This window comes from Microchirus variegatus, assembly GCF_963457635.1.
Source record: "Microchirus variegatus genome assembly, chromosome: 19".
NCBI classification, from domain to species: domain Eukaryota; kingdom Metazoa; phylum Chordata; class Actinopteri; order Pleuronectiformes; family Soleidae; genus Microchirus; species Microchirus variegatus.
Genome location: NC_139820.1, coordinates 12591968 through 12610875, shown reverse-complemented (window position 1 = coordinate 12610875; position 18908 = coordinate 12591968). Strand labels below are relative to the sequence as shown.

At 42.6% G+C, this 18908-nt stretch overlaps 1 protein-coding gene across 3 annotated transcripts in view; it reads right to left on the bottom strand.

Moving 5' to 3' along the window:
- Positions 1–2103, bottom strand: part of fynb (FYN proto-oncogene, Src family tyrosine kinase b) — a gene marked incomplete at both ends in the record, with an annotated part of 38851 nt that extends 36748 nt beyond the window's left edge. For all 3 annotated transcript variants that reach the window (XM_083905985.1, XM_083905986.1, XM_083905987.1), the window contains one exon: positions 1857–2103. In XM_083905985.1, the coding sequence (XP_083762111.1) occupies positions 1857–2103 (247 nt within the window). The remainder of the gene's footprint in view (positions 1–1856) is intronic.
- Positions 2104–18908: the final 16805 nt, after the last annotated feature.

Genomic DNA, 18908 nt, shown 5'->3' with positions numbered 1-18908 from the left:
GGTCTGCATTATTTTCAAAATCAATGAATCTGTCGATTATTTTCTTGATTAATCGAGTCATCTTGTGTTTAATAAATTACCTGGAAATTGTGTTGTTTTCAAATGTTCAGTTTCAAATATTTCTGTTAATATGGAGCAAAGAAACTAAAACATATTCACATTTAAGAAGCTGCAAAATCAGGTAACATGGTTTATTTAAAAAAAAATATTATTATTATTTTTTTTTAATTTAGTAATCAAATTAATCATTGATTAGCTGTAATTGTAGGAAAACCAGATGAGCATCTGTGTTGTATGAGAGGTTGCGAAGGCTGGTAAAATGACCGTGCTGATAGAAAATTAAAAAAGCTAAACCTCTCGCCTCCACTGCCACTTGGATTAGGATTGCGAAGCACACAAAATAATCCACACTTGGAGGCAGAGGACACTACATAGTTCCTCTACAGAGCAGCCTGGATTCAGTCGAACAAATAAAGGCAGCTCAGCCTTAGACCATTTTAAATGTGTCCTTTTGAAAAGTAAAATGTCATGCCATTTTGTTGTAAAAATGTCTTTAAAACTATTGAACTCTTCTCTCAGAGTGTCAAACACTCCAGACAATAGACTGGAATGGACTAATTCTATGAGCCAACTGTCACTATACCCACTTCAACTCACTTGTGCAATTATCCACTTGCAATATGTCATGTGCGATATGTCTCTTCTGCTTATAGGTAAATAAGTAAGTCTATGGACAGGCTTACTTATTTACAATCTTTACATTATTTGACTTTGAACTTACATTTACACATGCTATGCATTATTCCATTATATTCATTGTCATAACTTGAAAGGTACATATTTTTGTCATGTTTAAATTTCATGCCATGTTCATCCATCGATTTTCTACCGTTTAATCCTCCGTGAGGGTCGCGGGGGGTGCTATGCCAATCTCAGCTGACATAGGGCGATAGGCGGGGTCACAACCTTGACAGTTCGCCAGTATAATATAATATTTTATCTGCTGTAATGTTAATTCTGGAGGCGCAAATGTGGCAAACCCAATAAAGTATTCTGATTCTGAAATATTAATTTGAACTTGATTTATAACAATAACCTAACAGTTCCAGTCTGGATTCCGCCCACGTCACAGCACAGAAACAGCCCTCCTCAAAATCACTAATGACCTCCTTCAAATCAACACCCCTTCCCGGACACTCAGATCTGCCTCATCCATCAGCCTCATTGAACCTCCTGCCCGTCTGACCACCATGGGGGCCAGAGCCTTCCTGCCTCTGGAACTCCCTCCCCCCCCGGCATCAGGAACATTGTTTAATTCCCCATCTTCAAATCCCATCTGAAAACCCACCTTTTTAAACAGGCCTACTCCCTCTAACTCTCTACCCGTTGTTGTTATTATTTTGTTGTTGTAAGGTGACCTTGAGAGCCATGAAAGGCACCTCCAAATAAAATGCATTATTATTATATATTAAGAACTTAACTGAATCGATGATCATGGAACAAATATTGCAGTACGGACCACAAGCATATTAAATAAGCAGATATTAATAAGTGACGCTATGTGGTGAATTAGTGACGCTATGTGGTGAATTAGTGATGATTGATTCGGATCAATATATCAATTCAATTAATATATATCAGTGATGTAGGATGCAAAAATGTGGGAAACAGTGGATGAGAGAGTGAATGTGTGAACTGATGAGGAAATCTTAACATTCCTCCACTTAGTGCAAGTAGGGGAGGAATAACATTGTAGTCTATGAAACATATATTTTTTAAATGTTGTGTTTTAGCAGCTTTAACTCAGACTATCAGAGGTATTCACACTGTTCTTTTGAACAACACATATCCCTTACCCGACCCACCGCGGGTCCTCAGGGTGCCAGTGTGAGAAGAAGAGCTGACCCCTCCAAAGACAGTCATTCCTTGTGCGACGGGAGCATGGAAGTTGTTGTAGTTGGGAATGGCAGTGACCCCAAAGTTGGGGTAGTGCTGCGGTGTGGGGTCAGCTCCATAGCGGTAGCCAGGTCCATGAGAGATGTTTGTATCTTGCTCATCTGTGAGTTTGTTTGTTTCCTTATCCTTGCATTGCACACAGCCCATTATCTATAATCTGAAAGGACAAAAAGACATCAAAAACATTAGGTTGTTTTTGAGGAAAAAAGGGACTTGAAGAGAAAGTGGTTTGAAAAATCACAGCACATTCATTCTACAAAAGAGACCAGGTTGAGGAAATGGACCATACACTGTTAACTGATTGTGTGGAAGAGAAATGAATAAAATGAAGGAAGAATGAAGAATAAAATGGAGGAATAAAACACAAAAGCCCCTCCTTGAACTGCCACCTTATCGTGGTGGAGGGGTTTTAGTATCCGTATGATCCTAGGAGCTATCCTAGGAGCTAATGCCCCTGGTAGGTTCTCCCATGACAAACAGGTCCTAGGTGACGGATCAGACTAAGAGCAGTTCACTAACCCCTAATGAGATCAAAAAACATGAAGTCGTGAACGTCGCCTGGATTGGCGTTACCGGGGCCTCACCCTGGAGCCACGCCCGGGAGTGAGGCTCGCAGGCGAGCGCCAGGTGGCCGGGTCTTTGCCCGCGGGACCCTGCCGGGCTCAGCCCAAAGGAGCAACGTGGGCGCCTCTTCAAGTGGGCTCACCACCCACATGAAGGGCCATAAGGGGCCGGTGCGATGTGATTTGGGTGGCAGTCTTGGGCAGGGGCCCCGACAGCCCAATCACGGGACAACAACTCTAGCTATGGGGACATGGAATGTCACCTCGCTGGGGGGGAAAGAGCCTGAGCTGGTGCGGGAGGTGGAGCTGTACTGACTAGAAATAGTCGGGCTCACCTCCACGCACAGTCTGGGCTCTGGAACCCAACTCCTTGAGAGAGGCTGGACTCTCTATTACTCTGGAGTCGCCCAAGGTGAGAGGCGGAGAGATGGTGTGGGCTTGCTCATAGCTCCCCAGCTCAGCCGCCATGTGTTGGAGTTCTCCCCGCATAACGAAAGGGTCGCATCCCTCCGCCTTCGGGTGGGGGGTAGGTCTCTCACTGTTGTTTCGCTTACGGGCCGAATGGCAGTGCAGAGTACCTGGCCTTTTTGGAGTCCCTGGAAGGAGTACTGGAAAGTGCTCCAACCAGGGACTCCATAGTTCTGTTGGGAGACTTCAACGTCCACGTGGGCAATGACAGTGTGACCTGGAGGGGCGTGACTGGGAGGAATGGCCTCCCCGATCTGAACCCGAGTGGTGTTCTGTTATTGGACTTCTTTCCTAGTCGCGGTTTGTCCATAACGAACACCATGTTCAGGCATAAGGGTGTTCATCAGTGCACACGGCACCAGGGCACCCTAGGCTGGAGGTCAATGATCGACTTTGTGGTCGTGTCATCTGGCCTCCGACCGCATGTCTTGGACACTCGGGTGAAGAGAGGGGCTGAGCTGTCAACCGATCACCACCTGGTGGTGAGTTGGATCCGCAGGCGGGGGAGGAAGTTGGACAGACTTGGCAGACCCAAACGCGTTGTGAGAGTCTGCTGGGAACGCCTGGGGGAATCACCTGTCAGGGAGGTCTTCAACTCCCACCTCCGGGAGAGCTTTGACCAGATCGACTGGGGACATTCTCGGGCGGTGAAAGGAACACTTTGAGGATGCGGTTGTTTTATCGGTCTGTTGTGGTGAAGAAGGAGCTGAGCCGAAAGTCAACGCTCTCGATTTACCGGTCAATCTACGTTCCTACCCTCACCTACGGTCATGAACTTTGGGTTATGACCGAAAGAACAAGATCCCGGATACAAGCGGCTGAAATTAGTTTTCTCCGCAGGGTGGCAGGGCGATCCCTTAGCGATAGGGCGAGGAGCTCTGTCAACCGGGAGGAGCTCGGAGTAGAGCCGCTGCTCCTCCACATCGATGAGGAGCCAGCTGAGGTGGCTCGGGCATCTGTATTGGCTGCCCCCTGGACGCCTCCCTCGGGAGGTGTTCTGGGCATGTCCCACCGGGAGGAGACCCAGAGGACTACGTCGCTCGGCTGGCCTGGGAATGCCTTGGGGTCCCCCCAGAAGAGCTGGAGAATGTATCCTGCGAGAGGGAGGTCTGGGCGTCCCTTCTCAGACTGCTGCCCCTGCGACCCGGCCCCGGATAAGCGGTAGAAGATGGATGGAAAACACAAAAGGCAAACAGAGCCTGAACGCATTCAACCTTTAGCCTATAAAATTTGACTGGTGGATCGATAAGAATAAATAATATAATGTCTGGAAGACGAAAGAGGTTAAATAAAAAAGCTGGCCTTCACAGTGCAACAAACAGGCCTGCACTCTGCTAAAGGCTATCACTTCACAACGTTTTCTCTTCAGATGACACCCAAGCACTGATTAGCTCTCTGCTGTGGGAGGCAGGCACCCTTTTCTTAGCTTTACATTTACAGCCTGGTCTCCAGATGACTCACACATAGTTAAGAGGAAAAACTTTGTTGTTTTTATCACACTGATGCTGATCAGAGGGGAAGTGACATCTGGAGGCACAGCAGCCCTCAACATTACCATGTTCATTTCAAAGGTTGTATGATGTGCTGACTCAAAGTTAATGCTGACAATCCAAATACTAGCAAAAAGAGAGCTTGTTTTTCTGCTTAAGGATACAGTTATTGTTCATAAAATCAATTTTCTTTACCAAGTCTGGGTTTATAGCAGTTTGATGATGCTGACAGAGAAAGAGAGTGAGACAGCAGAAGCGCCTGATTGAGGGCATGAGGGCCTATTTATGCACACTTTCATTAGCCAGCTAGTAAATTGTTAAGCTGTTTTCTAGGGAGGAAAAAAATAATACAAAATTTTTTTTATTTTAAATGAAAAATAAGTAAGCCACTACTTACTCAAACAAATCCATGCTTTGTGAGCAGTGCATGATACAAAAAAACAGGTTAAACCTTCTGTGACCATTCTGTCATCACCGAGAGCATTTGGCATGCATACTTCTCATTACCATAACTCAAGACCGTTTGTGATATCTACAAAATACAAAAACTATGGAGTGGCCAGGGCGTGACCCCACTTTTCATCCTATGTCAGCAGAGATTAGTAGATTATGAGGATAAAGTGGTCAAAGATGGATGGATACCGGAAAGCAGAGAAATAGAGCTTTGCGCCCATATACTGGTAATTATGGTAGAACCTCAGGACTTCCACGGAAACGATCTTCCAATCACAGGCAAGAGTCACCAGCACGTCACACGTTTGTGATGTCAGCTTATTCCTAAATGGTTGAATTTCTGCCAGATATCCTAAGTGAAAGTTATCTTGGAAAAAGGAGAAGAAAGGAGCAGAAGCACTCACTTATTCAACAATACCACAGCCATAAAATCAATATAAATCCAGGCAGCCTCATTATCTTGATGGTCATAGGAGGTTTAATGTACAATGTACAAATAATAATGTGTATATATAATTTATACAAATAAATAATGGTTTGTTTAACCACTAAGAAAAAGAATAACATTTACATCAACTTACGTGCGTGATAGTTCACTGCTAAATCTTAGCCTTCACTGACAGGAATTGAAATTTGTGTTGCTCACTCTGCTGCACAAAATTCACGCCTGTTCAGTAAGTTTGCCTCACTTTTTCTGAATGAAGGGTTTCAAACACTTGAGTCACCAAATATAACATTTGGACAATTCCCATGAGCTGTGATGTAAAACTGAGAGTGGAGGGGAGAGTGGTTTACAGAGTGGAACAAAATTCCCTGTCCTGTCAGAGAAGACTGTTTTTATTTTGCTGATATGGCAGTAAAACACTACCGTAGTAGAGCACACGATTAGCCTCACATAGTTTACAGTGAAATCCCCAAATGAATTAATACTATGTTATCACTGCTCTGCAAGACAATAACTGCATATTTTATTAGTGTAGACGCGACAGGCAATAAATCTCGTCTCTCCTTTGATGTCAAATGAATCCACGCCCCCAAGGAAAACAATTTTCAAAATAAAAGCTTGCGTCTGGAAGCGCTCATCTGTTGCCATAAACATACTGTAAAATGACACTGGTAAATTGTATAAAATGTATTGTTCAACATGGGTTTATGTGTTTTAACCAAAGGATTAAAAGGGATCATGCTAATACTTTTTAGTATATAATTATTGTAATACTTATAAGAAATACTAGAAGAAAAAAGGAATGGAAAAAATAAACAGAACATAAAATGAATAGTAAATAGAGCAAAACAGATGTATTGTTCAACATCTATATCAGATAACCACATCATTGGAAGTAACATTAGATGTGGAAATCCGTCTTTAGGCCCTTTGCCCCTGTCGGAGCATAGTCGATGATATTCCTCCATTCGGATTCTTATCATCGGTGCTTCTGTAACATTTTGTCTGGCCTCTATCCCTTGACCTGTCCATGGCTGGCATAGCTCTTGGAGTTATTGAGGCATGCAAGCTGTCATGCTTGTGTGGGTAATAAACCTATAATATCCTGTTACGATCTGGTGTTACGATCGTGTTAGAGTAATAGGACCCGAAATGTAGACGAGACGAGAGGTAGATTTTAACAGCTTCTAATAATCAAAAATTGAGGTGCAGTGAGGGAAAGCGGGGTGGAGGAGGTGTCCGATGCAGTCCAGGGAGGGGGTAGCGAAGCAGGGGAAGTCCAGATGGAATTGGAACGAACTCACAATGAAGATGTAGGGACACTGGGGAAGCTCCTGAGACAGAGTAGGATCTGTGGCTCACAGAGAAAGCAGGAGACTTGGCGACCTGAAGCAGAGCAAGCAGCGGGTAAGTATCCGAGGAGTCCGAGTTTAAAACAACCATTAATTTAACGACATTACCACTGGAAGTGCAAAAACGATCTGACACTGGTGACTTTGCGGCAGAGGTTTAACAAGGCTCCTGATTGCTCATCAGGAGCAGGTGAGGAGGAGCCGAACCGCAGGTGTTGCTTATCACCAGTGTCCTCAGTGGAAGTAGGTCAACCATGGCTTCTGCAGAGAGTGGAGAGTGAGCAGCACGGAAACAACACGAGGAAAATCAAAGCAATGATAGTACAGGAAGTGGGATCTTCACATAACCACTAGAATATCACACACCAATGTGACAAAAAGGTCATGTTAAATGGTAAATTATACTCTTGCATAGGGATGCAACGGTATTCGGTATTTACCGAACAGTTTGGTGCACCCTGTTCGGTTCAATACACAACGTCAAAAAACGGTATTTCGGTACGTTTCAGTCCATTAAAATTTATTAAAATAGACAATGCTGCGTGATTAGATCCACTCAGCATGGTGTATTTGTAGTTGTAGTTTCTGTGAGTGTGTTAAAATGTTTTTTATTTTAAATGGATAGCACTAAAGTTTTTTTTTTTTTAATTTGTGTGGTTTTGTTTGCTGTTTAATTTGATCTGATAGTGCACAATTGTTTAAATAATGTTTGTGGTTTGATTATATCTTTGCGTTTAATTATTTTTACAATGCAATATTGCCTTTGCTTGTCTGAGCAGTTTCATATTAGTTTCATATAAGATATTGAAACCTTACCGTTACCGTGGTCCAAAAACTGTGATGCATACCGAACCGTGGGAAAACTGTACCGTTGCATCCCTACTCTTGCATCAACCTGACAAATGTATTGAAGAATAGCACATAAGTAATATCTTCTGCTCAACGTTTGTCTAGTTCTTCTTCTCTGTTCCAGACAAGGCTTTATTCTTAAAACAACTACTAAGTGCTGGATCATACTGGTGTATTTTGTTATTATTACTTTTAAATCTTAGGTTCTGAATCAGGGAGTCCCGTATTTGGAGAATGAAATGAGATTCTGTGTGATACATGAAATTGAAATATGTATCAAATAGATTTCAAATGCATTAGCCAAACTAGCCAGTTTTTTGTGTTTAACCTTAAAGCACCCAAAGACCGGAAGTTTCCATTAACACTGTTTTGGCGTGTATCTGCGTCATTACCTCATTTATGAAGCCCTAAGGACAGAGGATGTTACCAACCCTGTGAAGCCCCGTGAGCCAAACAGTGTTTTGTAATTGTGGGCTCTATAAATTTGATTTGATTTGATTTAGTCCGGGAACATCCGGTTGTGTACACTGAACCGCAGAAGAAGGATAACGTCCGTTGTGGAGGTGTTTCACTGGCGACAGTGTCTTCTGACTCTGGGTCTGACTCCGGGTCAAAGTCATAAAAGGGACTGCAGCTGGGAGTCGTGAAGAAGCTATTTTTAAACACTGTTAAAACAATGTTTTGATAATGAGTAGCAGTGCATCCACCGTTCCAGAGGGGGGAGCTGCTCTTCTGAGAGCAGATGTGCTGAGAACGTTGACGTGCTCAGCACTACTAAAAATCCCAAGAACTGTATGTTGAGTTATAGAAGATTTTTAGTTCACTCAAGTGAAATATTAGTGTTTTTCTCCAGTCAACTATTGTGCTTTTATATATATATATATATATATATATATATGTATATTTAGTTTTATATTAATTAATTTATTTTTGTATTTATTTATTGGGGAGCTTATTTTTGTTGTAGCTCTGTAAGATTCCCACGTTGATGTATGCCCTTGCCCTGTATGTCTTATACATCTATTTTTTTATGAGGAGGTAATAAAGGTTGTTCCAGATGCTCTGTGGATTATTAGCTCTTTGAGGCTGGCTCTGTTATATTGAAACAGAAAAAAAATTCAAGCTGAAAGTAAAATGAAGGGGATTGTGAACCTTCATTAAATGGCCTACAAGGTTACAAACATGTCAGCTTGAGATGCTTGATGTGAGCCCTGCAGACGTGTGCTGACAGCAGACCTTCCGTTAATAGACCCACACAACAGCATGTCGTGTTGTGCTGTCGGTTGCACTAATCGTTTTAACAAACAAGACCAAAGCCTGAAGTTTTACCGGATACCGAGTTACACCCCTTTCAAGGCTAACCGGAAATGTCTTTGGTTGCAAGACATCAGGAGGAGCGACTGGAACGAGCAAATGATAAAAGAAGTAAGAATTTGCCATGCTCACTCCATATCATTTTTGGCATCAGGTAACAAGCTAACATGAAGTAATTTGAATTTGAATTTGAAGTAATTAATATGCATAACAATTTTACACCACTACAATGGATTTGAAATGAAACGAACGAGATATGCTTTAACTGCACACGTTCAGCTTTAATTTGAGTTTCCCAGTAAGCAGATCATTGTTATCATCCTTTTCTGTCCTCACTGTTTAGCAGTGTTTTTAAATGATAGATTACTAGAAATGTGTACTCATCATTTCATGGAAGTCTGTAGCAGCAGATGCAGCTTGCATACTGCTGGGGGCCATCCGTATTAAATACACATGCTCATACAGCAGAGCAAGTCACACAAAATGGCATTTTTACATGCAGCCTGCAGACTACAGATAGAGTCTGACAATACCAAAGCTTGGGAGTCGATTTGCCAAAAGCAACAAATCTCAGAATGGACAAACTTCTGCTCCAACTGAGTTTTTCTCAACCTATGGTTGCAGCAAATGTGCAGAGACTATCGCAGCAGCAGCATCATCATTTTAACTGTCTGCAGGATGTGGTTTGAAGCCTCAAATACACCTTGAAGTATGTGTTAAGTTTCCATTAACCTCCCTGAAAACATTATGTCACAAGGGCTGAGTAAATATATGACAAAAATCAGCAGACTTCTTCCACTCAGAGGAGGGCAGACATACTGATGAGGTGACTTGCAGCCTACTCCACCAGTCCTTCTATAAATAGGACGAGGGGGCCTCCTCCTCTGCCTCCTCCCCCAAATACGCAGGGGTTTGACTCCATCCTCCCTGCTCCAACCTGTCTGTCCCAGCCTTTCACATTCACTACTCTGCCTTCCACTTTACAGTAGATTCATGTTGTATTACTCTACAGCCTCATACAGTGGTATGCAAAAGTTTGGGCAAATTTTCATGATTTTCCTTTAAATCATTGGTTGTTTGAATAAGATATTTCAGTTAAATATATCATATAGGAGACAAACACAGTGATATTTGAGAAATGAAATAAAGTTTATATGATTCACACAAAGTGTGCAAGAATTGTGTAAACAAAATTAGGCATGTGCATAAGTTTAGGCACCACAAAAGAAAACATTTGTGCATCCTCCTTTTACAGAAATAACAGCCTCTAAACGCTTCCTATAGTTTCTAATTAGAGTCTGAATGTACATGGAACACAGCATAACTGAATGATTTTTTTCTCTCGCCTAAAAAAATATGGCATTTTAAAGCAAATATCACCTTTAAAATATGCAGTAGGAGCTTAAAAACACATGGAGGTCATGGAACAACATGTGGAGATGAGCTGTGCAAAGTCTGATGCTGCTGAAATAAAGCAGAGTGAAATAAGCATACAAACATATGAATGGTTTATAGGAGCTTTTAGTTGAGTTTCTGACCTTTCTGTGGGCAGCATGTCTGTGTTTGTTAAAGCTTTTGTCGCTGCATCTGACACTGCACTGAACTGTCAAGTAATGTTCCAGGATATAGAGCGACCAACTTTTTTTTGAGCAAGCATTGATTATGCGTGACACAGTCTCAATTTGCGGGACGCATGAATTGGGCTTCAAACGATGTGCGCGCACGCGCTACGCGGGACGGGTGGTCACCCTAGCCTGTGGTTTTCCAGTTCCTTAACAATGTTCCTCACAGTTGAAACTGAGAGCTTAAATCTCTGAGATAGCTTTCTGTATCCTTCCCCTAAACCATGATGTTAAACAATCATTGTTTTCAGGTCATGTGAGAGTTGTTTTGAGGCTCCCATGTTGCCACTCTTCAGAGAAGATGCAAAGAGGAGAAACATTTACAATTGGCCTCCTTAAATACACTTTCTCATGATTGGATTCACCTGTGTATGGAGGTCAAGGGCAAATAAGGTTACCAAACCTTATTTGAGTTCCAATAATTAGTGCTAAAGGTATTGAAATCATTAAAATGACAAGGGTGTCTAAATGTATGCACATGCCTAATTTTGTTTAAATAATTATTGCACACTTTCTGAAAATCATATAAACTTTATTTCACTTCTCAAATATCACTGTGTTTGTCTCCTATACCCAGACGTCACCATAAACATTAAATATTTATTTAAACTTATTATTAGTGTGCTTGCTGAAAGGCAGCACACTATTATAAGTTTTCTTATTCCTGTCAGCCAGATTTTTGGTCAGCTCCTGCTCCAAGACCTTTGAGATACTCGGGACTTCAATATAAGCACAACATCTGAAAATAAAAAATCATTCAAATCTTATGGATATTTCACAGACTTATTTACATGACCACACCAAGGTAACTGTACACCTTGGTCACTGCCCCTACACTATCTAACCGTTTCCTGACACAAGTGCAGCTCTGCCTTGCCATGCATCATCGAGATCATGCCATGGGGTTGTATGAGCTGACATATAACAGTGATGTAGAACCATGTGTTGTATATACTCAGCAAATTCAATACATTTCACAGTCATGGTGTTCAAATCTAACTTGTTTCATTGTGATGATAGTAATATTCCAATGTTTCCATCTATAAATGCATACAAATTAATATATTTACGTAAGATTATGTATTATTGTGTTGCTTTGCAGTGTTTAAAGACTTGCAATGCATTCTGGGTAGGCAGTGGCCTTTTCACTGAAGCTGTAACTTACTATTACCCATACAAACATTATTTAGTTGCTTTGCATCCACTGGGTAAAACAGACATATGTATATATACATATATATATATATACATAGACATGGTTTGGGCAACATTTCAGATTACATGTTGAACCTGTCAATAGCAAAAAAAGAGGTTCATCTCACACTTTTAATGTTAATGCATTTATACAATAGGTGGCACTTTTGTGTTACATTTCACATCTAAATACAGTTAAATCATTATAATTACTGTAGATATTATGGTATACAAACCCGAGCAAGCACACTCTGCAGTTCCCCCAGAAATGCATTCTAGTTACAATTATTATTATTATGGTTAATATTAATAATAACAATCATAACAATAACAATAATAATACTAGTAATAATAATGAATTCACACAAACATCCTTGATTATACCAACACTATTTGCTTTGATTGGTGCCTGATTTTGCCACTGAATCTTGACGACTACTCCAGTGTGTCCCACCCAACACGACTCTCTTAACCTACAGCACTCTGCTTAGATTTTTGTTCTGCTGCATTTTTTGTCTCACCCTCTTTGGCCAATTAAAGTTGGAAATCAAGCCATTTTCGATGCAGAGGAGTAATTATATAACAGACAAGAAGGTGGCATCACATGTGCACAGAAGGTGGCATCACATGTGCACCTCAGAAGCAGGATTTATCTCAAAGCATGAGGCACGGCTGCCCATCACTGACCCAACCCATTGATCTGTCTCTAAAGCGCTGTTGCTCGGTTACCACATTCCAGAGCATGGTGAGCTATGTGGGTCCTTGCTCTGCTGGTTTTGGCAGAGTGGAAATGATGCAGTAACCACAGTGATTTAACAGCCTGTGAAAGATGAAGGATGAGGAGATGCACTTTGGTAGATGGCGTAGGTGGTGCAAATATTTATCAGGATAGCTTTAGAAAGTGTGTGTGTGTGTGTGTGTGTGTGCTCTGACATGAGAATACACAATGCCTTTCTAGGAGACAAGTGTGATCCAGCAGTGACTCCCTGAGCCAGTGTGTCAGCACAGCATGTTCCTGCACACAGAGCAGCAGCAAAAGCAGCAGCAGCAGCAGCAGCAGCAAAAGCAGCAGCAGCAAAAGGAGCAGCAGCAGCAGCAGCCGTGTCTAGACAGCACCCAGACTTTGAAATGCCTCCACCACCCTGTGCTCAGCACCTCCAAAGAGGATTGTGCTCCAGCTGAGGGATAATCTTAAAGGCTCATCGTTCTTTGTCTTCAAGAGGTTTATATGGATGATATGTCTGATGAAACGTGCACACAAAACCAGAGGAACACAGTCCAAAGTCAGTGCAAAGTCCTAGCTTTGGCTGCAACTAACGATTATTTTAATAGTCGATTAATCGGTCGATTATTTTTTCGATGAATCGGTAAAAAAAAAATGAAACATCTGTAATTGCTGCATCTTTATTCAAAAACAGAACATTTCAAATTCACAGTGCAGACTAAAGTGACAGTGCAGTGTAAAAACAACAGGTTATTGCTCCAACGTCTCTGAGCTATCAAAAGTAATATATCACAAAAAACAAAAACACACAAAAAAACATACAACGTATGATAAACATACATTTACAGACGAGACGCATTTTTATAATATTAATTAATTTAATATGTTGATTTTGACCCTGTCTGAGGACAAAATGTTCTACCTCACTTGAATTAACCAGCTGTTAACGTTAGTTTAATGAACTGTTCATGTTTGTAAAGCTGTATAATGAATAAATTAAGCCACTAAACAGAAACAGGAGAGACTAATGCTTACATGTCTTTACTTCCTTACTCCCTTCCTTGTCATGGAGGACTCCGACATGTTTTCTTTTGAGTGCTGGTTAATCACTGTGGTTCTCCCGTGCCATTTCGCTCTTGCAAAGATTGCAGCTAACACACTTTTTGGGGTCATGAATGGTAAAGTGTTCCCACATCTTAGAAGATTTTGGCCGAACGGTTTTCTCCGCCTCCGCCATGTTTCAAGTCTAAAATATAAGTTGTCGCTCACTCTAAAACTTTCCCGCACCGCTTAACCGCTCGACTATTCACGTGCACACAAGGCTCGCTGTGGGGGTGCACGAACCGCCATGAAACAGTCGGCATCTGTAAACAGTTCCGTGCCTAGGAGTGACGTACGAATCGCGCGACTCAACGAATCGATAATTAAATTAGTTGCCAAGCTTTTAGTAATCGATTTTTATCGATTCGTTGTTGCAGCCCTAGTCTTGGCTATGATTTCAAATAAAAATCCCACAGCGCATACAATTATACATGAACCTTAATATTAATAATGATGCAGCTTTACTGTAACTGACTTGGAATTTGTGTTAATGTGAACTGTTTCTAATTCTTGTTATTCTAATTCTTTTTTCCCCATAAGGGCTGTTGCTTTTTCAAAGAATCAAGTTTGAATTACTTTGACACAACATACTATTCTATTGAAGATATTTGGATATTTTTTACTGTCGAGTGAGGTCAACACAAATAGCACTGCCCATCTGAGCTGAGCTAACAGGAGATTCCACAGATGTGTGTTACTTTGCCATCTATGGGGAAGATACGGTGGCTGAGAAGTGCAGATCACAATGCATCTACCACTAGACATTTTACAGTGTTGCACAAACAACAAGTCCAGGGGCCTGTTTCACAAAGCAGGTTCAACAAACTCTGAGTCTAACCCTGAACTCTGAGTTGATCTACTTTGAGATAGGAAACTCTGAGTTTTCGGTTCCACAACAGCTGATTTGAGTTAGTTTGTTCAACTCGGAGTAGTTTCACCTCGAGTTAAGCGCGTGCACCACAAGTATAAAAAGGACAGAATTAATGGAGCCCCGTTTTGACGAGTCAAACAGGGAAGAGGAGGGTGACGTTCTTCACCCACTGGAGTTGAAAATATGAAATAATAAAATAATATAATGGGCTCATACGGTGAGTTTGAGAAACTTTTTAGAAGGAAGTGTAACACAGCAGCAAAAGAGAGGGAGACGGCGTCGTTTAAATGTCCGCCTTTGCACAATCACAATAATATTACAGGGGGAAACTGCTTGAGTTGTAGACTATTAATTTATTTATTTAGGTGTAATCCCGCAGGGGAGAAGCGCACTTGGCAGCAGTTTAAGATGAAACATAAAAACATTGTTCAAACAGGTAAGACCTCGGTATAATCTCATGGGATTACCTCATTTTTACATCATGTTTTACATTGTATTAATGAGTAAATATTAAGTGGCTGTTTGACCCTACAGTTGTTTTATCCCCAACAACTGTAGGGTCAACCCTAACCCTAACCCTAACCCTTTCATCATCACTGGGGATTTTAATCATGTTTCCCTATCTGCCACTCTCCCTAACTTTCATCAATACGTGGACTGTCCCACCAGAGAAAATAAAACCCTGGACCTGCTGTATGCAAACACAGCGGGTGCCTACACCTCCTCCCCCCTCCCCCCGCTGGGTCGCTCAGATCACAACCTCGTCCACCTACACCCTGTCTACACCCCCATGGTGAAACAACACCCCCCCACCAAAAGGAGTGTGAAGCTGTGGTCTGAGGAGACAAGTGAAGCACTCAGGGACTGTTTTCACACCACAGACTGGAATGTGCTCTGTGAGCCACACGGACAGGACATAAACAGTGTCACTGACTGCATCACGGAGTACATAAACTTCTGTGTGGAGACCACCGTGCCTACCAAAATGGTGCGGTGCTTTTCAAACAACAAGCCCTGGGTAACTTCTGAGATGAGAGCTCTGCTGCTGGAGAAGAGGAGAGCTTTTAGATCTGGAGACCGTGAGGAGCTGAGGAGAGTGCAGAGGGACCTGAAGAGGAAGATCAGGGAGTGCAAGGCAACTTATAGGAGGAAGATGGAGAACCACCTGGAACATAACAACGCCAGGGAGGTCTGGAGGGGACTCAAAACCATGTCAGGACAGGGCAAAGTAAGGACGAGGGACCCTGCTCCTGGTGACAGAGACTGGGCCAACAACCTTAATGTCTTTTTCAACAGGTTTGACACCAGTCTCATCCCTCCCCCCTCCAGCCTGTCTACTTCCAGCTCCCCTTTTCTTCCTGTCCCCCTCCCCTCTCTACCACCATTAACACCTCTCAGGCTCACACCCCCCACCCCTCCCACACCTCAACCACCACCTCAAGGACCCTCACCACCACCTCCCCCACCTCTGCTGCCCTCCTCTCCTCCCTTCACGACCACAGTGGATCAGGTGAGAGCACAGCTGAGAAAGACAAAAGCCAGGAAAGCTACGGGTCCTGATGGCATCAGCCCCAGACTCCTCAGGGACTGTGCAGACCAGCTCTGCCAGGTGGTTTGTTATATCTTCAACCTGAGTCTGAGCTTGGAGAGAGTACCCACCCTGTGGAAGACTTCTTGTGTGGTCCCTGTCCCCAAGACATCATGCCCCAAGGAACCCAACCACTTCAGACCCGTGGCCCTAACATCACATCTCATGAAGACACTGGAGAGGATAATCCTCAAACACCTCCGCCCCCTGGTGAGCCCAAACATGGACCCTCTGCAGTTCGCGTACCAGCCTGGCATCGGGGTGGATGATGCCATCATCTACCTGCTGCAGAGGTCCCTGTCTCATCTGGAGGGCACTGGAAACAGCGTGAGGATTACCTTTTTTGACTTCTCCAGTGCCTTTAACACCATACAACCATCGCTGCTTAGGGTGAAGCTGGAGAGAGCAGGTGTCAGCGACCAGCTGGCTGCATGGACCACCAACTACCTCACAGACAGACCCCAGTTTGTGAGGCTGCAGGACTGTGTGTCAGACACGTTAGTCTGCAGCACGGGAGCCCCCCAAGGCACTGTGCTCTCACCCTTCCTCTTCACCCTATATACATCGGACTTCAGGTATTCCACAGACAGCTGCCATCTCCAAAAGTTCTCTGATGACACTGCCATTGTGGGGTGTGTGTCAGGAGATGGCGACCAGGAATACAGGAGGACTATCATGGACTTTGTCAGCTGGTGTGAGAAGAATCACCTTCTTGTCAACGCCAGCAAGACGAGAGAAATGGTGGTAACCTTCAGTAAAAAGAAGCAAATCACTGCACCGGTGAACATCCAGGGACTGGACATCGAGAGGGTGACAACATACAAGTACCTGGGTGTTCACCTAAATAATAAACTGGACTGGACTGACAACACTGACTCGCTCTACAAGAAGGGTCAGAGTCGCCTTTATCTTTTGCGGAGACTGCACTCTTTTGGGGTGAGCAGGACACTGCTGAGGACTTTCTACGACACTGTGGTTGCGTCAGTGGTCCTGTTTGCTGTGGTGTGCTGGGGAGGGGGCTGTTCTGTGCGGGACAAAAACAGACTAGATCGGATAATTAAAAAAGCCGGCTCGGTCTGTGGCTGTCCCCTGGACTCCATCGAGGTCATCCAAGAGAGGAGGGTACTGGCCAAACTATCGGCCATCATGGACAACACCTCTCACCCACTGCACGAGACTGTTGGGGCCTTGAGAAGCTCCTTCAGTCAGAGACTGATGCACCCTAAGTGCAGGACGGAGCGGCTCCGCAGGTCGTTCATCCCTACTGCTGTCCGTCTGTACAACAGTGTGCAAACCAAATAACTATGTTTGTGTCACTGCTGTATTAGTCTGTTATTGTTTACAGTTTTTGTTCCTCGTTTTTAGCTGGTCTGTTATGTTATTGTTTACAGTTTTTCGTTTTTTAACTGGTCTGTTAAGCTATTGTTTACAGTTTTGTTGTTTTTGTTTTGAACGGGTCTGTTAAGTTATTATTACAGTTTTTGTTTTTTTGTTGTTTAACTGGTCTGTTAAGTTTATTGTTTACAGTTCAGTTTCTTGTTTTACCTGGTCTGTTAAGTTATTGTTTACAGTTTTTGTTTTTTTACTGGTCTGTTAAGTTATTGTTTACAGTTTTTGTTCCTTGTCTTTAGCTGGTCTGTTTAGTTATTGTTTACAGTTGTTGTCCTGTTTGTCTTGTCTGCCTAGATTTGTCTTATTTTTACCTGAACCAAATACGCACCTTATTTACATTCACTCTTATCTTATTTCTTTCTTTGTACAGTTTTTATAACATTGTGTAATTGTTAATCTGTATACGGAGCTGCTGAAACCCTGTTCTCTCCCCACTGTGGGATAAATAAAGCTATCTTATCTTATCTTATCTTAACATAATTATATTTTCACACACATAAATGACTTCTCATTTATATCATGGTCAAGTTCTTTGCATCTCCGATGTTCTATAAAAAACTCCCATTTGCAAAAAAAACAAACAAAAAAAAACCCCGCAGCGCAACACACAATTTCTGCTGTGATGTGAGAGCATGACTTTAGTTGGTAATGTTGAAATGTAAGGACGGATTAGGTTGTGTATGTAAATGATGAACTGTGACGTGAAACTGTACCGCTCGAAAAGATAAGTGAAATCTATGTGCGGTCTGATAATCATCTCCTGACGAATATTTAATTATCTGCACAGTAATGCTGCACCTTCATCCACGGGATCACTGTCAAAAGCACACGGTAGTGAAAATAGTCTCCACCTAATATAACTTCTAATTTAGACGGCAGAATTATACTACGCCAAAACTCGCCTGCTGACTGAATGAATGAGGAAGTCAAATACCGTGTGTGTCTGAAAGAGGGCGGAGACAGAGAGAAACTAAAGGTTTGTTGAAGAAAACCTGCCAGCGAGCAGGTTAGGTTCAAGGCGTTTGTTGCCAGGGTAACTGACTCAGAGTTAAGCTGAACTGGCTTTTTGAAACCGAAAAACCAGAGTTTCCCTCATTTCAGGGTTAACTCAGAGTTTTCACTAAACCTGCTTTGTGAAACAGGCCCCAGATAGACTGACTGTCAACAACATAATGATAAAAGAGTTGCATAACCAGACAAGAATCCATCAGTTTAAATCACTGACAGCTGATAGTAATGATGCAGGATGAGCAGAGCCAGTTCTGCCAGTGAGAAGCTAGACTGAATGATGGCCAGGGGATTTCCGGTCTGATTGATCGAACGTCAATCGTGGCTCAATCATGTGGAAGTAAATACAGCCTGCCAATCATGCTGTGTGTATTCTCTCTGCAGAGGCATTGTCTGTCCTCAGATCTAATGAATATATCTATAAATAGGTTTATATATATGATATTCTGCAACATGATTTATGTTTTTTGTGTCCTGACCGTCTGATAAAAGTGTTTCCATGTGCTGGTACAGTGAAG